Source organism: Dipodomys merriami, unplaced genomic scaffold (assembly GCF_024711535.1).
Source record: "Dipodomys merriami isolate MVZ:Mamm:240054 unplaced genomic scaffold, mDipMer1.0.p SCAF_1, whole genome shotgun sequence".
In the NCBI taxonomy this organism is placed as follows: Eukaryota; Metazoa; Chordata; class Mammalia; order Rodentia; family Heteromyidae; genus Dipodomys; species Dipodomys merriami.
Window position 1 is genome coordinate 99,185,164 of NW_027202270.1, and position 23,830 is coordinate 99,208,993.

The window sequence follows — 23,830 nt, forward strand, 5'->3', positions numbered from 1 at the left end:
CTGCAGAGTCAAAAACTAAAGCTTTCATTATAGGTCAATAGAATTACACTTAGAAATTAATCTGTAATTCCAACCTGAGTAACTCCAACTCGAACATCTCTGCTGACTGAACTGGTTCCTTTCAGCATATCACCACTGGCTCGAAGAAATCCTGAACTGCCACGTAGAAATCCTGTTCCTAGTAATTCCAGAACTTCCTCCAGAGATATTCTGCGGATACTTTGACGGGAAGCTGCTAAGACAAAGAACAAAACAAAATTGTGATCCATATTTTGTAGACTATAAATTGTAATGCATGCCTTTTAAATTTTTGGTGCTGGGGATTGAATTCAGGGCCTTGGGCAAGCTAAACACATGCTTTACCACTGATCTAAGTCTTGATTTGCCAAAAGCAATAATGTTATTATAACTAAAAACTAAAACTTCAAATAAAATGTTGTATTTACAGAGAATTCTACACATTAATGAACACATATAAACACACAAAGGAACACAAAGTTTCAAAGTCCAAACCACAATGAGCCCTGAAGCACCATATATGTCAAGGATATCTTAAAGTCTATACCACTTTGGGATCTTTCTCCATTGATTCTTTACCTCAGAGAATGTAGAAAACTAAGTCTTCTGAAACAAAGGGAAACAGATAAAACTGCTCTACTTTTCTACAAATTAAAGGCAATAACCTCTATCTTTGTTTTGGACTCAAATATTATTAAATAAACTTTCATTAATGATATAAGCGAAAAATCTACTTTCTATCCTAAAGATGAGGTTTTTTGCATCATTGACACAGATGGTTTTCATTTGAAATAAAAATCTAGGCCGGGCGCTGGTGGCTCATGCCTGTAATCCTAGCTACTCAGGAGGCTGAGATCTGAGGATCGCGGTTCAAAGCCAGCCCGGGCAGGAGAGACCGTGAGACTCCTATCTCCAATAAACCACCAGAAAACCGGAAGTGGCGCTGTAGCTCAAGTGGTAGAGCGCTCGCCTTGAGCTGAAGAGCTGAGGGACAGCACCCAGGCCCAGAGTTCAAGCCCCACGGCCGACAAAAAAAAAAAAAAAAAAATCTAGCTTGGCATTTGGAAATGAAACAGTAGTGAACAAAACCTGTGCCCGTGTGGATCCTAAGTTCTAGGAAGACAAAATAATATAATGACTAAATAAATAATACATTAAATAGATACTAAAAACCATGAGGAACTGGAAGTAGTGGCACTCACTTATGATCTCAGCACTCAAGAGGCAGAGGGGGAGGATCATGAGTTCAAGGCCAGAGTGGGCTACATAGCAAGCCCTCTCTCAAATGTCAAAAAAAAAAAAAAAACCTACAAAAAAAAACCCCACACCAAATAACACAAACCAAAATCATGCCAAAAATAGAATGGGGTAAATGAGGGCAGGTATACTGTATGGTGGGAAGTGTTAACGTATTAAGTAGGGGGCTGTTGGGCAGGATCCCTTGGAAGGTAACACATTAATAATATGTGAATGCAAAAAAAGAAAACTAAGACTTGATAAGGGCATTTGGAGAAAAAAAAAATTGTACGTATTTTGTTCCTAGGCAAGGCCTGATGATGGGCACCGAGTCTAAGCAGAGCAACATGGATAGAACAGTGAAAAAAGTCTAGCAAGAATAGAGCAAAATGTAAGGATGGGAAGAGAGTAGGGAACAGAACTAATAGATGACCACAGTAAGAAGCCTGAATGAAATGTATACTAGAAGACTTGAGTAGAGGGGTGATAAAATTTGTCAGTTGGTTGCAGTGTTGAGACCCAATTTAGAGGGGAAGTAATGAGACCCATTAGAAGTAGTTTATAAATCTGAGCAAAAGGATCCAGGTAGTTCAGCGAAGAAAGTAAAGAGTAGATGCAGTCTGTAGATTAACTATATTTTTAAAACTTTATTATGTAAAAAAATCTTCATTGGTCAAGATGCATTGTATTTATAAGCTGTACAACTACTTAAAATAAAAATATAATTAAAAATCCCTAAACATGGGGGTAGGAATGTGGCTTAGTGGTAGGAGTGCTTGCCTAGCATGCATGAAGCCCTGGGTTTGATTCCTCAGTACCACATAAACAGATAAAGCTGGAAGTGGTGCTGTAGCAAGTGGTAGAGGGCTAGCCTTGATCAAACAAAGGAATCTCAAGCCCCAGGACTGGCAAAAATAAATAAATAAAAAATAAAATAAATTTAAATCCCTAAACATTACAAAAGAGAACCAAGAATACTAAAATAAATTCCCATATAGTTTTCACCGGAACTTAACATATTTTCCTCATTACTTTGAAGAATAGATTTCTAGCAAGTTATTTTACAGCATGACTCTTGATTTAAATGTGTATGATTCTTCCTAAGAATGTTGAAAGAGAATCATACAGTTGACTTTGGCTCTTCAATAGCTAACGACAGAAAGCACTGTCAGACCTGGTGCCTTTCTGGTCCTACATGGGTGAAATTAGCTTTGAACAGTTAAAATAAATTATCTTAGATATAGTCACTGTAAAATTATCCTCTGGAACTACTATGTAACCTGTGACAATACTTAAAGATGGTGTAACAACCTGTAACTCATCAAAATTTCACCCAATAATCCCACTAAGGATTCCTACCTGTGCAAATTAACACATGACCATAAAAAGGTCTTTTCCAATAAGTGTTCATTCTATAGTTATTAGTTGTCATTCCACTATTTAAAAAGGAGCCTGGCATTGGTGGCTCATGTCTGTAATCCTAGCCACTCAGGAGGCTAAGATCTGAGGATCGCAGTTCAAAGCCAGACCAGGCAGCAGCAAAGTCCCTGAGACTCATATCTCCAATAAACCACCAGAAAACTGGAAGTGGCGCTGCGGTTCAAGTGGTAAGAGTGCTTGCCTTGAGCTGAAGAGCTGAGGGACAGCGCCCAGGCCCAGAGTTCGGCCCCCACGACTAGACCCCCCCATCCCCCAAAAAAGATTCAGGAATCTCCGATAAAAACAATTTAAGCCAAAAGGCAAGTTTATACAGGGAAGAGCAGATCAAGTGATAGTCCATGAATCTTTTCCTTTAGGGGAAGACAAAAAAAAAAAATCACCAAACTAGACTGAAGTGGAATTCTGGTGAGGAGAAAGGGAAAGCACACATGAGGATGGGTAGTAAAAGGCAAGGAAAAAAGGACATAGGTCATCTGATGTAAATGTTATTGAATGATCAAATAAAATGACTGAGAACCTCTCATTGGGTTTAGCAGGACTATACATGAACTCCATAAGGAAGGACATTTATCTATTTTTCTCAATAACATACCAATGAGCTACATATATATCTATATCCTGGCCCAGTATAAGCACTCAATAAATATTTGTTGAATCAGAAGGTATATAAATGGGCAACAGGTAAATGAAAGCGTATTTAGTCACTAGAGAAATACAAAAGAAAAAAAAAGAAAAAAACCACAATGAAAAATCACACACTTACTAATCCCAACCAAGAAGTGGAAAGCTGAAGGATCAAGGTTTGAGCTCTATATCATCTGAGTAGTTGGAATTATAGATTTCAGTCACTGGCCAAGATTTTTATTTTAAGAAGGGGGCAGAATCATATTTTTGTAGGGGACAATTCAATAGTGAGAAAAAATATATACAAGAGAAAATGAAAACTTAGACCAACATTCTTAAGTAGATAAGAGGACACACTGTACTAAGAGATAGTATAATTGTTACTAACAGAAAAAAAGTCCAAGCATACAGGTACAGATGCTAGTAGGCAGTATATAATAGAAGAATGTACTATACACAGGCCTCAAAAGACAAAGATAGTGAAGGTCTGAAGTTTGCAGCAGGCATAAAATAGTCAATTTGAAATGGTGACAGTAAATGTTGTAGGGAAGTAATAGCACAATTCCTACCACTGTCATTTAAAAATATTACATAAGTTCTTATCAACCTACCACAATGCCAGAAACATGGCCTTATTCATTCATTTTTGTCTCTAAGTGTCTTAGTATGATAAACTTAGTTTTTGTAGGAAAATTGTTTCAGTTCTTTACTTTATAGTATTTGTGCACTGTGAGCTGTTCAAACCACTACTGTTTGTTTTCCAAATTATTAAGTACTATGTTGTTAAATCTTAGTGATATACTTAAAAAAATCTATGATATCTATAGAACATTTTAGTTGCATGAAAATTACTCAGTTATAACACAAGATACAACTTAAAAATATAAAGTAAAAGAATTTCTAAGAAAAGAGTAGTAGGACAGAAGCTTTTTGTGTGAGAAGCTTAATCTTATTTTACTGCTTCAAAATATGATTCATTGAAGGCTGGGAAGGTGGGTCAGTGGTAGAGCGCTTGCCTTACAAAATATGATTCATTGATTATCAATTTTGCTTATTTTTACTGCAATTGTTTTCTAATGCTTCATTTGCAAAAGTGAGAAATTTACATTTTCAAGTTTGATTAAATATATCTCTAATTTTAATGTCTTAAGAGACTTAAGATTTTACCTCTTGAATACAAATTTCATTTCTGATTTACTCTGTGTGTGTATGTCTGTCTTCTTCCCCTGCAGAGTCCCATATCCCCAAATAAGAAAGACTTAAGTTTTGAGATTAGAAGAATTACAGTAAAGAGACATTTTTCATATTACAAATTACATTGTGTGTCAATGGGAGAAGGTTTTTTGGTTTTAATATGTTTCCCAGCTGATTCTGTGCCTTTTCCTCTCCAGTTAAAAAACACTGCTTTAGAAAAAAAGTAGAATCCTTTATATAAGAACAGATAACTAGGCCGGGTACCAGTGCTCATGCCTATAATCCTAGCTACTCAGGAGGCTGAGATGTGAGGATCATGGTTCAAAGCCAGCCTGGGCAGGAAAGTCCATGAGACTCTTGTCTCCAATAAACCACTCAGAGAAACCAGAAGTGGCAATGTGGCTCAAGTGGTAGAGTGCTAGACTTGAGCTTAAGAGCAGAGGGACAGCAGTTCAAGCCCCACAACTGACCAAAAAAAAAACAAACAAAAAAACCCCCAAGGGATGGGAAGGGGAAACAAAGGAGGCGGCAACAATGCTTGATAAGAAATGTACTCATTACGTTGTCCATGTAATCGTAACCCCTCTGTACGGTATCTTTACAATAAAAAAAAAAAGGAAAAAAAACACCCTAAAAACAGATGACAGTGCAGATCAAAATTTAAAGTGTATAGCAATGATACAGGGATTCTATAAAAATGAGAATTTTGAATTATTAAGTTAGGTGGGACCTGGGTTTCTATATTTCTTAAAATTTCCTAAGCGATGCTTGAGCTTCTAGTCTGTGGCTATTTGAGGTGTCAGGGTCTACAGAATTGTTACATTTTCATCTTGTGAACTTGTTAAATTATTGAGATAAAATGACATAGCTTTTAGTTACTCATAGGTGTATTTTTTCAGTTCAACAAATCATTTATAGTTTTTATATATACTCTAAATTAAATGAAGGTAAACGCCTCTGTTTTAAAATATATCCTATCCTTGCTTACTGCTTGGAAGTATATAAACAGGGAATTTAAAAAAGTGAAAAGATAAAACAAAGAAAAACTGTCCAAATAGAGTAATACCAAGTATCTATCTACCCACATTATTTGTTTCATGTATCAATCTAGAAAACAGCAAAACAAATGTCATCATATAGATACTTCTGTAAAAAATAAATAAAAATAATAAAGGATAACACTTCAAAACTTCTTAGCAAATATAGTGGCACATGCCTATAATCCCAATACTTGGGAGGTAGAGGCAAGAAGATTATAAGTTTAAAGTCAGCTTGGGCTATAGGCTGGGCTATAGGGCTACAGAGCAAGATGGATATCACAAAATCAAACCAACTCCTCAATTTTTTATCTGAGAATAAAAATCATAGTACCTTCAGCAATTCCTATGAACTAAAGTTCATTTGTACTGTTTGTTTTCAAAAGTTAATAGGTATCTGTAATGCTGATATATTTGTTGGAATCAACATGGAAAAAACTGAAAAAAGTTATTTTGAAAAGAATTACATAGCATTACCTGAGCCTGGAGGTTTAGAAATGATAGCTTTAGCTAATATTGTGCCCAACAGTTTTGAAACTGCAATCCGTACATCGTAATTAGAACCTTCAAAAGACTTAAAACATAGTGTAGTCACACTGTCCAGGTCTGTGCTCCACATGAAGATGGCCTCATTCTGAAGTTCAAGAAGACACTACTCATTTGGACAAATAAATAAAGGAAAACAAAATATGTGTTAGGCTCAGGCACACATGCATTATAGAAACTATAGGTTCCAACTACAATAATATTATTTATATAATGATTATAGGAAAACATTATAAACAGTCATAAGCATTATACTAATAAGGCTACAAAGGCAAAAGGAGAACTCACTTTTAATTCAGGAAAACTGTCTTTCAAATCAATCTGTTGACCATAAGCAACTTTGAGGATAATTCCAACATTTAAATAAAATAATTTTACTGTACTTCTTAACCAATTATATTAAAAAGGCATGATTAAAAACAGTAATAAGCCCGGCACCAGTGGCTCACGCATGTAATCCTAGCTACTCAGGACGCTGAGATATGAGGATCATGGTTCAAAGCCAGCCCGAGCAGGGAAGTCTGTGAGACTCTTATCTCCAATTAACCATGAGAAAACTGGAAGTGGCTCTGTGGCTCAAGTGATAGAACACTCACCTTGAGCTGAAGAGCTCAGGGACAGCGCTCAGGCCCAGAGTTCAGGCCCCACGACCGACAAAAAAAAAAAAAAAACTAATAAAATCCAAATCCAAAACAACATAAACTTTACCTGTATATTTCGGTTTACATACCACCACAAGGGAAGCAATGTAAAGTGTAATGCAAGGAAACAAACTTCATACTCTTTGACCATGTGTTATTAATTACTTGAACCTTAGGAAATTCACATAATCTTCTGGGCCTGAGTTTCCTAATATGTTAAACTAAGACAGTTCTAAGTAATTACCAAGGTTGCAGCTGACATAGCTGTTACTAATGCTTTTTGTTAAATCTCAAGTAATTTCCTTTATATAAATTTTTACCTTTGCAGCAGCACATCGAACTGCCATGGATCTATCTGTGAGGCAGGATCTAGCAGCCTTGTAAACATCTCTATGGCAAGGTGTAGCAGCAGCTCTTAGCCCATTCAAGATATTTTGCAGACTCAGCATAATTTCATATCGACCTTGAGACTAGGAGAAAAAAATTCAAAAACTGGCAAAAAAAAATATCACTGTGAAGAAAGCATTAAGCACTGATAGAATCTCTCATCTGAAAAATATAGAAGTTTTTGTACACTAACCCATGCTAGTATCAAGTAACATTACTTGACAAGTATTATTTATACATAATATTCTTCAATACAATATAATTCACTGGGTTAATGTGAAGATTAACAAAACTATAAGAAGCATAAACCTAGTGTTATTAAGCATTCAATAAAGACTGTTACAACATAATAAGACTGAAGCAACATAATAAGAGTACAAGGTTATATCAGAATCTTGGGAAATTCTTTTCCTTTCCCTGTAAAGTTCAGATAATAGTATCTACCTTAGAGTCTACATGAGTTAATACATGTAAGTATGTTTAGAAGAGTGCTGAAAATACAGAAAATGCTCAACAGATCTCCCAGCTGTTAATATTTTAACTTAGAAGTTAGAGTTAAAAGACCTGATCCAGCCAGATGCTGGTAGCTCATGCCTGTAATCTTAACTACTCAGGAGGCTGAGACATGGGGACAGTTGTTCAAAGCCAGCCCAGGCAAGAAAGTATATGAGACTCTTATCTCCAACTATCACTAAAAAGCCAGAAATGAAGCTGTGATTCAAAGTGATGGTGCTAGCTTTGAGCACAAAAGCTCAGGGACAGTGCCCAGGCTCTGAGTTCAAGCTCCAAACTGGCAAAAAACAAAAAAGACCTGGGCCATGAATATTGCTTAGTGGCATAGTGTTTGCTTCACATGAACAGAGTAGGGGGTTAGATAGCACTACCACCACCACCACACACCAACCCCCCCAAAATGGGCAGTACAGGGGTTTGAACTGAGAGGCATAGGGTCTCAGGATCACTTGAGACATATTCCAGTTCCAAATATAATCTGATCTAGAATTCTATTTCTAACTCTCAGTAATTGTTCTTGCTGTTTCCCCATCTACAAAATGAGGGCAAGATAAACCTTAAACACTCATTATCAGGCATATAGTACACAATAAAAAAAAAAAAAATCAGGGGCTGGGAAGGTGGCTCAGTGGTAGAGCACTTGCCTTGCATGCATGAGGCCCTGAGTTGGATTCCTCAGCACCACATAAGCAAAAAAGAAAAAAGCCAGAAGTGGCACTGTGGCTCAAGTAGTAGAGTGTTGGACAGCGCCCAGGCCCAGAATTCAGGCCCCATGACCGGACCCAAAAAAACAAAACCAAAAAACAGAAGCTGTTTTATCACAGATGCTTTCTTAGGGCTCCAGATGATTTTACCTCTGGAATTGGTTGCTAAGGTAAAGTTGGAAGGAGACAGAGATTACCATCAACCATTATTTGCATAGAAATGCTATTAATCTATCTTTGTTTAAAATAACACAAAAATTACAGGCAGATTAATAGAATGGGTTCTAATAGGAAATTTCTAAATTTTCTTTTACCTCAGTTTCAAGTGTGCTGTGTCACTGACTAGTCAGGGTATGGGTGAACAGCAGGAATAATCTGTAATATCTGAGATGATGCGATACCTTACTAAATTATAAAAGTAAAAAATAAGGACACTACCCTGGGCATGATGAATATACCTATATTCCTAGCACTTCAAGGGGTTGAAGCAGGAGGATTATAGTTCAAGACAAGCCTGGGCTACCAACAAAATAAAGGATGTAATAAAATAATTACCATAACATTTCTGATTCCTTCAGAGTAATACTCTATTAACCATGTAAAATATAGTATAGGTTAACTGAAGGAGATAAGAAGGAAATAAAAGTTCATAATGGCTATATCCTAGTAAATAAGCTTCTCTCAGACATACAGCTTTTCATAAGATTAGATTCTATGATTAAATTCTTTCCTGGATTATCTTCTTGGGGCTTTCAGAAAATTAATGCCAAAAAATATCAGGTTCCCTCAGAATTCCCTTCTTTCTTTTCTTTTTTTCTGGTTATATTGGTGGGGGTTGAACTCGGGGTCATGAGTCTTGAACTCTCAGCCTGGGCACTGTCCCTTAGCTCTTCAGCTCAAGGCTAGCGCTCCACCACTTGAGCCACAGTGCCACTTTTGGTTTTCTGAGTGATTTACTGGAGATAAGAGTCTCACGGTCTTTCCTTTGGCTTTGAACTGCGATCCTCAGATCTCAGCCTCCTGCTGGTGGCATGAGCCACCAGCACCAGGCTATATTATTCTATTTCTAAAAAAGATTCAATGTATAGTGTACATCTTGTGCATCACTTAGAAATATTTGTAGATATATTTATATAGACAACTATATATGCTTGTAATATATAAAGCTCTTTTACAAGCTCAAAAAAGTATAAACCTATAAAATGCAATGCTGTTCTTTGGTTGAACTTTATTACTTACCTCTGCACTCTTCATAGCCTTAAGAATATTCCCCACTGTATCAGCAAAGGTGTTACCTAGTATTCTACCCAACTTCTTGTACAAGGAACCCAAACACACAACAGCAGCACTGAAACAACATTTAAATCAGAAATAAGTCATGGTTGAAGGAAAAAAAACATGAATATGAAAAAAATCACTATTAATTTTTTTTTTCTTGGCAGTCCTAGAGCTATCTGCTTGCTAGGCAGGCACTCTACAACTCTATCCATTTTTGTTTTAGTTCTTTTTTAGATAGGGTCTCAAGATTTTGCTTGGAGTTATCCATGGATGATGATCCTCCTAACTATGCCTGGGATTACAGGCATGAACCATCATACCTAGCATATTGGCTGAAATGGGGTCTTACTTTTTTGCCTTGAATCTCAATCCTCCCAAACTAAGTCTCACCAATAGTTGAGAATACACGTGTGATCCATGTCCAGCCTTAAGAAATCATTGCTTATTCCAAGATGACAAAAACTTGGCATCTTATTGTTCTAAGTTTTAATTTTAGCTGTTACATTAGATCTGTGATCCTTTTTGGTTAATTTTCAGTGTATAGTGTGATCTGAGAGTGTATCTTATCCTACTGTATGTGGATATCCACTTGTTTTAGAATTATTTGTTGACACAGTTAACTATATAATTTTACCTTGAAAAGGTACAATTTCCCAGAATCTAATGCTACATTCTAAGGCATGATATTGAAGGGAATATAAAATAATTATATTTTCAATAACAAGAATTTTAAATGGCTATATCAGTGTTCAATGAATCTAAATCTCAGCCCAAATATTCTACCCTACCAAATGTTGCAAAATCAATTCTGAAAAATATTTCAATACAACTTCATTTATTAGATAGTCAAAGATGAGCTCAAATACTCTCCAAAAATTCTCACTGAAACTGAAATCTGAATACTTTATGGAGAATATATTCTGTTCTAAGGTAATAATCAGGCCAATAAAAATTCCATACAATTACTGCTGTGAAATTACACCTGGCTCACTGCCCTTTGTAAAATAGCAGACTGAAAGGAACTGAATCCTATGGAGAAAGAAACTAAGCTATCCTTGGGATCTTGGAAGCTTTTTTCTGTTTATCATCAATTTTTACTACTTAAGAACATCCAAAACCTGAATAATTTGAAATACTATTAAATACTCAACTGCTAAAGGTTTAGGATGTTTTCAATCTCAAATTCAGACTTTAAATGTCTCCAATTATTTTAATGTATTCATGAATTCTTTTTGTTATTCTTTTTTATTGTTGTTATAAAAATGATATACAAAGAAGTTACTGTTTCATATCAGGTAATGAGTACATTTCTTTTTTCTGCCAATATTACCAATCATGCATTCTTTAATTTTAATTTTTGAAGCACTGGGAATCAGACCCAGGCCTTGTGTACGTTAGTTAAGCAGTCAATCATTAAGCTACATACGCAGCACCCAAAATATTTTTTGGGGGTCGGTCATGAGGCCTGAACTCTGGGCCTAGGCACTGTCCCTCAGCTCTTCAACTCAAGGCTAGCACTCTACCACTTGAGCCACAGTGCCACTTTTTCTGCATATGTGGTGCTAAGGAATCGAACCCAGGGCCTCATGAATGCAAGACAAGTGTTCTACCACTGACTCACCTTGCTAGCCCCCCCCCCCCAAGTATTTTTAAAAGGACATTCTCAAACAAGAAATGTTAGATTATCTTTTTTTTGGGGGGGGGGTCCGGTCGTGGGGCCTGAACTCTGGGCCTGGGTGCTGTCCCTCAGCTTTTCAGCTCAAGGCTAGCGCTCTACCACTGGAGCCACAGCGCCACTTCCGGCTTTTTTCTTTTTGCTTATGTGGTGCTGAGGAATTGAACCCAGGGCCTCAGGTATGCAAGGCAAGCGCTCTACCACTGAGCCACCTTCCCAGCCCTAGATTATCTTTTAAACATTAAAGAATATGTTAGAACTGTATTTGAATTAAGCTTCAAAATAATTAAGTAGGTTGGGTACATTATAAAAAGTCATACAAGAAGGAAGCAATTTTTTGGTTTTTGTTAAGTTTTGAAGTTTAACTTACAGTTTGGTGGGAAGGTAACTTGGAGAATCATCTTTGCTACGAATAAGATCATTACATTTATCGATTGTCTCATAAACAGAGAATGTGTCTCCAATACTATAAATTATGGCTAGATTCTTAGCAAGGAGTTTACGAGTAGGAGGTCCTGGGGAGCTGTTCAACAAAGATAGGAGCTGTTCAACAATTGTCTTCTGTTTCTCCCTTATATCATTCTAGAAAGAAAGATAACAACAACAACAAAAAAAAATCCAAACTCAGAACAATTGTATATAATTCTCCAGGATAACTTTTATATAGAAAAATAAAAAATTATTTATGGAGCTCTCACAATTCAAACATGACATTTATGGTAAAATATTGTTAGGTTGAGTCTTGCTTGCCTTCATTCAGTCATGTTTGTACGAATCCAGTGATTGTGGGGTATAGGGTATGGATTTTGTTTAGGGTTTTTTTCCCTTCCTGTTCCCCTCTCCCATTTTCAAATGGTTTGTAGCTGATGTTTATGAAGACAGTGAGTACTTAGAACTGTGCCACTAATGGAAGGAAATCCCATCTAAGAAAATGCATTTCTTTTTTCTTTTGCTTTATTTTTTTGTTATTTTTGTCATTGATTTTTTCTTTCTTTTCTTTTGTAATAGTGAAATACAGAGGAGTTAGTTACATAAGTCAGGTAATTACATGTTTTTTTTTGAACAGTATTATCCCCGCCCTCAATTTCTCCCAGTTTTTTCCCACCTGACCTCCCTTCCCCCAAGTTGTAGTTCATTTCCAACATAGTGTCTAGTAAGTCCACATCATACCATCCTTTGGGCCTTCTGCTGGAAAAGTAAAATCAAGTTTCATTAATGCCTTTTTAATTGTATCCTCTAGTATTACAGAAGTAGGATAGTACTGCATCATACCTCTGTGAATGTAAAATACCTTGTACCTGGTTTATATATAGTAGTGACTGTACTTTATCAGAGCTGTTTTTAATGTTACTCAAGCGAGATGTGATTAAGAAGCTAATAAAAAAAAGGTGCCAGGTACAACAGTAACAGAACTTGGCATTTTTCTGGGGTCTTTTAATCTTTTATTCTTTTTATTAATAAGAGTGTGCTGGATGTTTAATTTGTTCATATGACTGTAAAACCTGTTGCTGCTATTGATGCATAATATATAGCTATTACTGGTCTTCATATATATGTGTGTACGGATGGATATATATACATATATGTATACATATATACACATACATATATATTATTTGAATTTTTGGAAACGTTGGAAAAAGTATCCCAGTTTACCATGTTGAGTTGGCATTGTACAGAAATTAATAGCCATATTGGTCTAGAAACATTAATTTTTTTCCATTTATACGATGGTAAACTCACTTATTAAATATGAAAGGTATTAACAATGTGAGTTTGATTATAGAAACTAATAATTTATTCTCCAAATAATGAAAAATAAATATTATTAGTATTATTTTTGTGCCAGTAGTGGGGCTTGAATTCAGGGCCTCAAAGAGTTTCTTGCTCAGAGCTGATATTCTACCATGCTAGCCATACCTCCAATCTAGCTTTTTGCTAGTTAATTGGAATTGGAGTCTGATAGCCTTTTTATGCCCAGGCTGGCTTTAAACTGTGATCCTTTAGTTCTCAGATTTCTGAATAGCTAAGATTACATATATAAGCCATTAGCACACAGCTACAAAATTATTTTGAGTGAAATTATAAAAAGTTCATAACATGCTAGTGTGTGCTCAGAGCAGGGAGCCCAGAGTATGGCTCCTCTGTTTACAACACACCCAACAGGAATCTGGGGCCATTGTGATGAAGGGGCACAACATTTGTGCCTTCTCTGGGCGCAAGTGCCCTACAGGTGGAAAAAAAAAAAAAAAAAGTTCATAACATGGGCTGGGAAGGTGGCTCCATGGTAGAGCGCTTGCCTTGCATGCATGAGGCCCTGGGTTCAATTCCTCAGCACCACATAAGCAGAAAAAAAAAAGCCGGAAGTAGTGCTATGGCTCAAGTGGTAGCGTGCTAGAGGGACAGTGCCCAGGCCCAGAGTTCAGGCCCCACGACTGGACCCCCCCCAAAAAAAAAAAAAGTTCATAACATGGCCAAACTGTTACATGAAGAGGTAATTTGTTGTTTTGCTGATTCATATCTTCAAAAACCTCTGAATCCAACCATGCCAATCTCTGTTAACAAAGACAAAAGCTGTATTTCTTCTACATCTGTATTTAAAAAACAGAAAACAAGCTGGGCACCAATGGCTCATGCCTGTAATCTTAGCTACTCAGAAAGCTGAGATCTGAGGATCGTGGTCTGAAGCCAGCCTGAGCAGAAAGTCTGTGAGAGTCTTATCTCCAATTAACTACCAAAAAAAAAAAAAAAAAAAAAAAGATAAGCCAAAAGTAGAGCTGCAGCTTAAGTGGTAGAGTGTTAGTCTTGAGTACAAAAGCTCAGGGACAGTGCCCAGGCTCTGAATTCAAGCCTTAGAATCAGCACATGCACGCGCACACGCACACACACACACAATCCCCCAAAACACAACTTTGTATTTTTAACTAGAGCTTCTTAGTTATTACGCCTTTGTCGATATATATATCTACATAAATAAAATAGTATTCTATAACCCATTACAGAGCTGATATTGTAATTTAAGATCAGAGTTCTCCTAAGTTTAGCATAATTTTCTTTTTCTAAGATTATATATGTAAATGCTAATAATGTTGTATCATTTTACTTTTGTGCTCTCTTCAAAGAGGTACAGAATATCATTACAAAGCTAATGATATCCAGGTACTCACTAACAACTAAATTCCCCAATTCATTATTTGTTAAGAGTATTTTTTTTTCTTTTGTTAAATTTAATTTTCAAACCTACAAGTTGCTTTTACTTTTTTCTTCTAAAGATCAGTAAACTTGTCAAACACTCTATCATGGGGACCCACAGCCAGATAGTGTCCATTAGTCTCAGAACAAGAACACAATTTTGGGGTGCTGAGTTTGTTTGTTTTCCTCTTTTATAACACTTTGTCTTTTGTTAAGTTCTAAACCTACCACAAGTGGTATTTTTTGTATTGCTGAGTATTCCTCACCATGAGCAGTATTTTTATAGTATGTTTGTATTTTTCATCTGGTATTGTGATTATATGAAAGGATGCACTATTTTTAAATTCATGCTACATTATTTAGAAGTGCTTCCTCACAATGCTGAGTAAATTAATGAACTGAACATGGCAAAATGTTGTTAACTCCTGAATGTAGGTGAACGATGTATGACTAACCAGTTTTCTATCTTTGTACCCATCTTAGGAGATTTTTAGAGGTAGTATATTTATCAGGAGACTTCAAACTTTTCATTTTTCATTCTTCATAACTTTTTTTTTCTTTTTTGGTGCCAGTCCTGGGGCTTGAACTCAGACTGAGCACTGTCTGAACTTTTGTGCTCAAGGCTAGCACTTGAGCCATACCTCCATTTCTGGCTTTCTGGTGGTTAAGCGGAGAAAAGAATCCTACAGACCTTCCCGCCTGAGCTGGCTTCGAACTGCAATCCTCAGTTCTCAGCCTCCTGAGAAACTAGGATTACAGGCGTGAACCACCAGTATCTGGGCTCTTCATACCTATTATTTAGCACTATACTACACACAAAGGCTTCATGTTTATGGAGGGACAAAAAATACCTAAGATAAACTTATCACATTTCATTATTAAGTCTCAACAAAGTTTACCTTATTAAAGCTAACTTATTAGGTTATTCTGGATACAAGTAAAAAAGTAAACCAGAGGACTGAACATTATTTCTTTGAAAATTTTTGAAAACAGATTGTAATTATGAAAAAAAAAACCTGTAATTTTCCTCACCCTGCTGGTTGCTAACAAGAGTTTCTCCAAGTATCTCAACCACTCAAAAATAAACTCAGCCTTCTGAACATCACCTAGTTGATTGCACGCTTCTTCATTCAGCAATAAGCTATGAGATAATTCCATTTCTTGAAGCAAATTCTCCTAGCTGGGCACAGTTCTTCTCATTAAACTTTGGTCAATACACATAGGAATAAAGAATCTGCATCAAAGGAAAAAAAAAACATTATTTTAAAAGGAGAGCAAAAAAGGTAGGCAATCAGCATACAGAAGATCATTCATAGAAACTAAAAAGCATGTATATACTACCAACCTACCTATCTTTTAAAACTGCTGTAGGGTGAAAAATCCCAATAGTAAATTTTAGTTAACACTGATACTAAATTCACCTTATTCAGCATTGCCATTTTCTTTGGCTGTATTTATCTATCTATCTATCTATCTATCTATCTATTTATTTATTTTTGCAGAGCTGAGGACCAAACTCAAGACCTTTACTTGCTAAACAAGTGCTCTTCCTTAACACTACCTGTTTTAAAAAGCAAAGACATCATTGGTATCCATAAGCACAAATTAAAATTTAAAAAATTAAAATTCTAGAGGCTTTAAGGTCATACTGCCAGTATACTCAGTGTCAGGCTTTCAGTTTTCTTTGTAGCCTAAATGGGTATATATTAACAAATAATAACAAATATCCAAATTGTCCACCAAACCTCTTTAAACCTCTATAAAATTTGCTATTTCCTGGGTCTTTGCCTTGTCATTCACCTGGAGATATAAACCAGGATGGTAAGGGACTTATATCCATGCCTATTTTTATTATGTGCATTTATTAGGAGTCCTATCTTTACTAGTATCTAGTGTTATCTCTGTGAGCCTGTGAAAATCAACCTCTTTTTCCTGATGATGCCTACAGGATGTTATCCAGGAATTACAGCAATATAGACTATGTCCATCCAAGGTGGACTTAATTTTGCTGTAGCAAATAACCAGCAGAAACACATGAGGCTTTTTTGGTTTTTACTTTTGTCTCCTTGTTTATCAAGATTTTCTGGGTGCATACCAAAGCCTTTCCAGAACATATGCAATATATAAATTCACAAAGAAATTTATAATGACATTATAATTTTGGGACCTTTAAAAAAAGAGATGTGTGCAAATATGCAACAATAAAGCACATTTTAATGGCACTAGATTTTAAACTCAGGACTTTTATTTTGGTTATTTTGGGTCCCATGATAGGACACTGGTCTTCCTATTTTATGTTTTCTGCAATGGCTGGGATGACAGTAGCAAAGCCCTTGAAATAGTTAAGTAATCAACCAACCAACCACAAATTGTGGCAAAATATAACAGGTGAATGTAATTAATTCCCCAAAATTTTGGTTTTGCATTTTTAAAAAGATCACAATAAGCTGGGCGCTGGTGGCTCACACCTGTAATGTTAATCTACTCAGGAGGCTGAGACCTGAGATCTAAGGATCAAGGTTCAAAGCCAGCTCTGGCAGAAAAGACCTTGAGATGACGCTCCTCTCCAATTAACAGCCTACATAACCTGAAGTGAAGCTGTGGCTCAAAGTGGTAGAGTGCTAACCTTGAGCTTTAAAAGCTCAGGATCAGTGCCCAGGCCCTGAGTTCAAGTCCCATGACCAACAACAACAACAACAAAAATCACAATAAATAATAGGAAAAAAACAAAGAAAAGAAAATATAAGGTAGATTAAATATTTCACTACTCAGGTTCGGTAGCCCAAACCTATAGCCTAGGTACTTGGGAGTTTAGGCAGGAGGTGTGCTTAGATCCAGGAGTTTAGGAATTGCATAGGTAACAAAGGAGACCTGTCTCTTCTAGTAAAAGAAAATTAAACTACTTATTGTAGTAGCTCTCTTCAGGAACAACAAAGAAGGCACCATATACATACATATATAATATATTATAGGCCTATTCACTAATATATCAAAAATAAGTTTGCCTAGGAACTGGTAGGTCACACTTTAGAAGCTAGCCTAGAAAAGAAAATCCATGAAGACTCTAACCTCCAATTAACCACCAAAAGAAGTGGTAGAGCATTACCCTTAAGCAAAAAATCAGACACACACAACACACACACACAATTGAAGGGACAAAGGAGTGGCTCAAGCAATAAAGTACCTGCCTAGAAAGTTCAAGGCCCTGGAGGAAAAAAAGATTATGTAAAACTCCAAGCTAACTAGCAACAGTTTACAGAAACATAGATAGACTACAACAGGCAATTAAAATTTAAAAATGTATAATACCTACCTTACATTCCCCTAAACAAATCTTATATTTTAGTATAAAAGCCAGTATTTAATATGTACAGGGAAATCAGATGTGAGATTTGTAGTAGGTTGAAGAAAAAGAAGAGTTGCCAATATTTAAACATGAGATTATACATACAAATCTGGGAGAAACATGTATTTGTCAAAGTCTATGGGATTTTATTTTTTTTTACTAAACTTAATATGCATTTTCCAATCCTATACTTTCTCTTATCCGTGTTCTCTATGTTGGCTCAACTATTTTCACCCAGCTACTATTGTCTCCTCTATAGACAGTGGGTGACCCCTCCTAATTGGTCATGCCCCAGAGCTTGGGTGCTATCCCAGCATGTTTGTGCTCAAGGCTAGTGCTCTACCACTTTAAGCCACAGCACCATTTCTGGCTTTTTGGTAGTTAATTGGAGATTAATAGTCTCAAAGATTTTCCTGCCCTAGCAGGCACTGAACCATGATCCTCAGATCTCAGCTCTTCGAAGTAGCTAGGATTAGAGGCATGGCCATTGTTGCCTAGCTCCAGAAATGTAACTTTTAATGCACAAAGAACAACATAAGCAATGCTGCCAAGAATTCATTTTTACAGAGAAAGAATGAATAGCTATTTCTGATAGCTTGGGAAAAAAAATAACCTTAGTGTCACACAGAAATTTTTTTTTTTCAGAAAATTTCTTGTAACTACCAGGGCAGGTGAAAACCTATCTTAAGAATCAAATTACCCTTTCTGGAGGTCATTAAGACTGCTGATGAGACATTTTTTTTCTTTAGGTAATGGCAATATTGTGGTGTAAAATGATCTATCAAGAAGGAAAATAGCTAACACTATGTGATAATAAATAATTCACCAACAGCTTGAGATCATAAACAAGGTAGAAAGTTATCTCTAATGCCCTCAATACATTCCTCATATAAATTACTACTAAAAGCAACCAATCGTATTGGTGATATCACTTCTAAACCCCAAGTCTTCAATGCACCTGGCATCATCATACATGCACTATCAATGTGATAAGGATCTGCATTTTGTAACTAACAGATGTTCCTGCTTGTATCTGAAATCTCACTTTTGGAAGATGGACACAAGTGTAATATTTGCCGTATATTTTAGTAAAACCAAAACCCAACAAACCCAAAAGGACTGCTTATTTTGATCTTACTTTACATTTTCATACTTCTGTTGAGATTATAAAGTGATCCAGTTTACTGAAAGTAAACACACAATAGCAATATAAACTTTAAAAAAACATTTTGTTTTTGAAATAGCATCTAAGTATGTTGCTATCCTTAGACTCATGATCTTTCTGAGTAGCTGGGATTATAGTAAGAACCACCATTCCCAATTTTAATATATTTTTTCAAAACACAGACACAGGGGGCTGGGAATGTGGCTCAGTGGCAGAGTGCTTGACTAGCATGCATGAAGCCCTGGGTTCAATTCCTCAGTACCACATAAACAGAAAAGGCCAGAAGTAGTGCTGTAGCTCAAGTGGCAGACTGCTAGCTTTGAGCAAAAGAAGCTAAGGGACAGTGCCCAGGTCCTGAGTTCAAGCCCTGGGACTGGCAAAAAACAAACAAACAAACACGCAAACAAAAAAACCCACAGAGATAGGCTGCTCATTATGACTATTTTGATAGGAAGTACAAACATAATTTTCTCTATTTAGAAAAACTGAAAATTAGGGGAAGAAAGTATTACTGGTTTTTTTTTTGTTGTTGTTGTTGTTGCTTTTATTCCAGTGTTTTCAAGTTACTTTGAAAAGGAAAAGAAGAAAATCACAAATAATCAAAGAGAACATCGGAAACAAGATAGGTTTACTGGACTCAGTTTTTATTTTTTTCTTCCAGAGTACAATAAAGTGATTCACAAAATGAAAGTCATGGGCACTAAATGAAATTAAAAGCATATCTAGTATATCAAGTTTTGAAATAAAAGTCATACTTAAATTTCAAAACTTTTCTTTCACTTCTTTCTCTAAAAGACAATCTCTAGTTCCCATTCAGCCTCCAGTCTTCCATATCTCTGGTTTTGTTCAAAAAGAATGAAGTGAAAGGAATAATAATCAACTCTCAAGAACCTCAATACTTCTGGAAACATATAAATCCTAAAATCCAAACTTCTCCAAAACGTACAGTAATTATTTTTAATCCAGAAAGAAGATGGATCAGTGCAGCTTGATCTCAGATTCACACTTATTTAGACTTTACAAAATTATAGATTACAGAATAAGAACTCACAAGTTACACAGAACATTACATTTGTTCATGCTTTAGATGCTGCCTAAGGAAGGCCCTGTCCTATCTATAAAGAGCAAATGATATGCCTTCATTATTGTAGTTTACACAGCTCTAGGCCTGATCCTAATGGTGGTCTACTGTCACATATTGGCTTCAAGGCAAAAAAGGACAACTGAAGCAAATAATTTACAACTTGAAAGTTCTCTTTAATAGCTATGAATTCATTATTTAATCTTGACTATTTCATGCTTGAATCTGAAATTGTTTGCTTCTTTCCACAATAAACACATTATTTTAAAATTCAGCTAAAAATCACTTACCTCAGAAAACAGCAGGAAAATCTAACAATTAAATTCGATTTGAGGGGCTAGGAATGTGGCTCAGTGGTACAGTGCTTGCCTAGCATGCATGAAGCTCTAGGTTCGATTCCTCAGTACCTCATAAACAGAAAAAGCCAGAAGTGACTCTGTGGCTCAAGTGGTAGAGTGCTAGCCTTGAGCAAAAAAAGCTCAGGGGCAGTGCCCAGGCCCTGAATTCAAGCCCTCAGGCTGGCAAAACAAAACAAAACCAAAAAAAGAAGTGAAAACTGGAAATAATTTATAAGCCCAACAGTGTGGCAAGTGGTTGAGGCTGACATACTCAAAGAATATTAGGTGCACATTAAACATTATAGTTATATAGCCAATTGTGGTGGCATATACCTATAATCCCAGCTATTGAGGCAGCTGAGGCAAGAGGATTTTGAGTTTGAGGTCAATGGAGGCAACATATACACACACACATATATATGTGTGTGTGTGTATATATATATATATATATATATATATATATATATATATATATATACACACACATATAATATATATAACATATAAACATATATAGATATATAATATTATACACACATATATATTTTCTTTTACACACATATATATTTAATAGGAGAACATCCAGGCCTATCCACTGGAGAAGAAAGAAGTTGTGGGAGATGTAGAACAACATAGCTGCACTGATAGCCCTACCAAAAAATACTGCTGCCTTACCAAAAATACTGCTAATTATTGATGCAGTAAAAAAGGGAGTTATCCAGGCTGAAAAGAGCAAGGTAAAGAGGAAAAGGAGGCAGACAGAGATGATAAGTTGTTTCTAGTATTGTTTTCTTTCATTGGACATACAGTATTTAACCTTCTTGTACCTAACTCAATCCTTTTAAAGAAAAAAATCAAACTGGATGCAATGGCTCATACCTGTTATCCTAACTAAGCTGGAGGCTGAGATTATGAGAATCATGGTTCTAGGCCAGCCTGGAAGATAAATTTTTTGAAGTCTCCTCTCAACAGAAAAAGTTAGGCACAACAGAGGTCCAGACTGACACGTGTGTGTTTGTGTTTCTCATCACTGAATAAGGCCATGAGAACTGCAAGTACACAAAACTCCAAGAACCATGAAGGAGCACATTTAGCAGTGTATAGAAATAGGGTGACGGGAAAGAAATGTGAATTAAAAAGAAAAATAATTTGTAACAAGTTGGGGCCTGATAGGACTAGAGGTTGGGATGGCTTTCTCTAGCCCTTCTCTCTTGTTTATTCAAAGTTCTATAAAGGATGAGAAAAAAAGGCAGACAAGCTAGATTAAAAGGATAGAAAGTGGGAGCCCAACTAGAGGAAATGTTCTGGGGGTATGGAAGGGGAGGAAGGGGAGACTAAATAGTAGAACCAACTTTATTAAGGAAGTCAAAAGGAAAAAGTCTTTTTTTTTCCCCCCAGATCTCCTTACCAAAATTCTTGTAATTCACTATCTTATTTAATCCTCCTAACAATCAAGATTAAGATTTTTTTTTTTTTCGCCAGTCACAGTGCACCACGTCTGTAATTCCAGCTGTTTGAGATGTAGGGATTGAGAGGAATGTGGTTCTATGTCTATCCCAGCAAAGTTAGTGAGATCCTATCTCAATTAATAAGCTGGGCATGGTGTCTCCTATTAGGTAAGGACACTGTCATCTAGCCTACTTCCAGGAAAAAAACACTAAACCCTTTCTATAAATAACTTTAACTTGTACTCACTAGACACTATGGTGGAAAATGAACTATTCAACTTGTGGGTGGGGACAGAAGGGAAAAACTGGGAGAGAGCAAGGAAAGGGGTGACATGGTTCAAAAAGAAATTACTTATTACCTGATTTATGTAACTGTAACCCCTCTGTACATCACCTATACAAAAATATATTTAAAAAAATAAAAATAACAACATAAAGAAAAATAAATGGAAACAAGGAGACCAAAAATGATCTTATAGAAAGTTACAAAAACAGCCAGGCACCTGTGGCTCATGCCCATAATCCTAGCTACTCAAGAGGCTGAGATCAGAGGATCATGGTCCAGCCTGGGCAGGGAAGTCAGTGAGACTCTTATCTCTAATAAACGACTCAGAAAACCAAAAGTGGTGCTGTAGTCAGGAGATAGGGCGCTAGCCTTGAGCTGAAGAGCTGACTGACAGTGCCCAGGCCCAGAGTTCAAATCCCATGACTGACAAAAACACACAAAAAAGAAAGTTACAAAAACAAGGTCAACAAGGTTGTAGAAATGAACATTTAGTAAGTGAGTTGAAAGAGAACCTTGAAGAAATCTTACAGAAATAAAGAGGCAAAACATGAAAAATAAGAGAAGGTGTAAGCAAAATACAGGACCAATGGAGGAGAGTTTCCTCAGAGACTAGAGAAAAGAAGTGCTTCATCCATGCCATAAGACTCTTGAGAAATTGGAGAATCTAGGTTTGGGTGTGAAAGCTCACTGAATATCCTCTGGATAAACTCACACCAAGACATAGGAAAAAAAATAACTGAAGTTTAAAAGGGCCAGGGCATAACTTAATTGGTAGGGGCTTGACTACCAAGGCAAAATACACACAGGAAAAATTTATCTAGGGCTAAAATGTTATTTACATGAGAGAAAGTAACACCCAGGTCTACTTTCAGCATTCATTTAAGTGTTTCAGTTTCTAACCACAGCCATCAATAACAATTACTGCCATTAGTGCTGAAGCATCTATCTGATCTTTATGACTTTGTTGTTTATTGCACAACACTTTGCTCTTCAGTGTGTCTTTAGCACTTTGAGCCTGTTTGTTAAACTGCTAAGTCTTCTATAGATGTCAGCTCTCAATTGACCACCTGGGCAATTAATCAGTAAGTACTAAAAGTATTAATTTATTCTTGGTCTATTAACAATTTTTATCACTGTCTACAAACCAAACTCTTGCATCTCCTTCCTGGAAGAAGAGAGTTCATTCTGGACACCTAAAAATTTCAGAAGTGCATTTTAAGATGAGAAGTTCTACAGTTTGTAATATGCTTACTAAATATCATCACCTAGCAATCTCATGACTTGGTGCTTGGTTGAGAATCTAGTACCAGGAAGTGAAACCAAACAAAAACCAGTCTATATAGCAACTTCCAGAACTCATGGATTTTTATTAGATGACTAATGGTCCAGTTATCTGAATTCTAGAGGACCACATGAAAAGGGAAGGAGCAGGCCAGGTGCTGGTGGCTAATGCCTGTAATCCTACTCAGGAGGCTAAGTTCTGGGGATCATTTGAAGACAGTCTGGGTAGGAAAAGTATGAGACTTTGATCTCCAATTAACCACCTCCTCCAAAGGAAAAAGAGAAAAGAAAAGCCCAAAATGGAGCTCCAGCACTAGAGCCTTGAGCATAAAAGCTCACAAACAGCCCTGAGCGCATGTGTGCATGTGTGCATGCGCACGCACGTGTGTACACACACACA

General features: G+C 36.3%; 1 protein-coding gene and 1 non-coding gene across 5 annotated transcripts in view; one reads left to right on the forward strand and one right to left on the reverse strand.

Moving 5' to 3' along the window:
* Positions 1 to 23,830, reverse strand: part of Heatr5a (HEAT repeat containing 5A) — a 122,305-nt gene that overhangs the window by 94,359 nt on the left and 4,116 nt on the right. For 2 of the 4 annotated variants that reach the window (XM_070026404.1, XM_070026387.1), the window contains exons 2-7: positions 15,518 to 15,719; positions 11,664 to 11,875; positions 9,580 to 9,688; positions 7,057 to 7,206; positions 6,027 to 6,201; positions 75 to 232 (exon numbers count right to left, since the gene is read on the reverse strand). In XM_070026404.1, coding sequence (XP_069882505.1) covers positions 75 to 232; positions 6,027 to 6,201; positions 7,057 to 7,206; positions 9,580 to 9,688; positions 11,664 to 11,875; positions 15,518 to 15,643 — 930 coding nt within the window. In that variant the 5' untranslated portion in view covers positions 15,644 to 15,719. Of the gene's footprint in view, positions 1 to 74; positions 236 to 6,026; positions 6,202 to 7,056; positions 7,207 to 9,579; positions 9,689 to 11,663; positions 11,876 to 15,517; positions 15,720 to 23,830 lie in introns of all 4 variants that reach the window. The other 2 variants (XM_070026395.1, XM_070026377.1) reach the window with 1 other exon arrangement.
* On the forward strand, positions 13,399 to 13,528 carry LOC138835337 (small nucleolar RNA SNORA11). Its single transcript, XR_011374556.1, has one exon. It is a non-coding gene; the product is annotated as a small nucleolar RNA SNORA11 (small nucleolar RNA).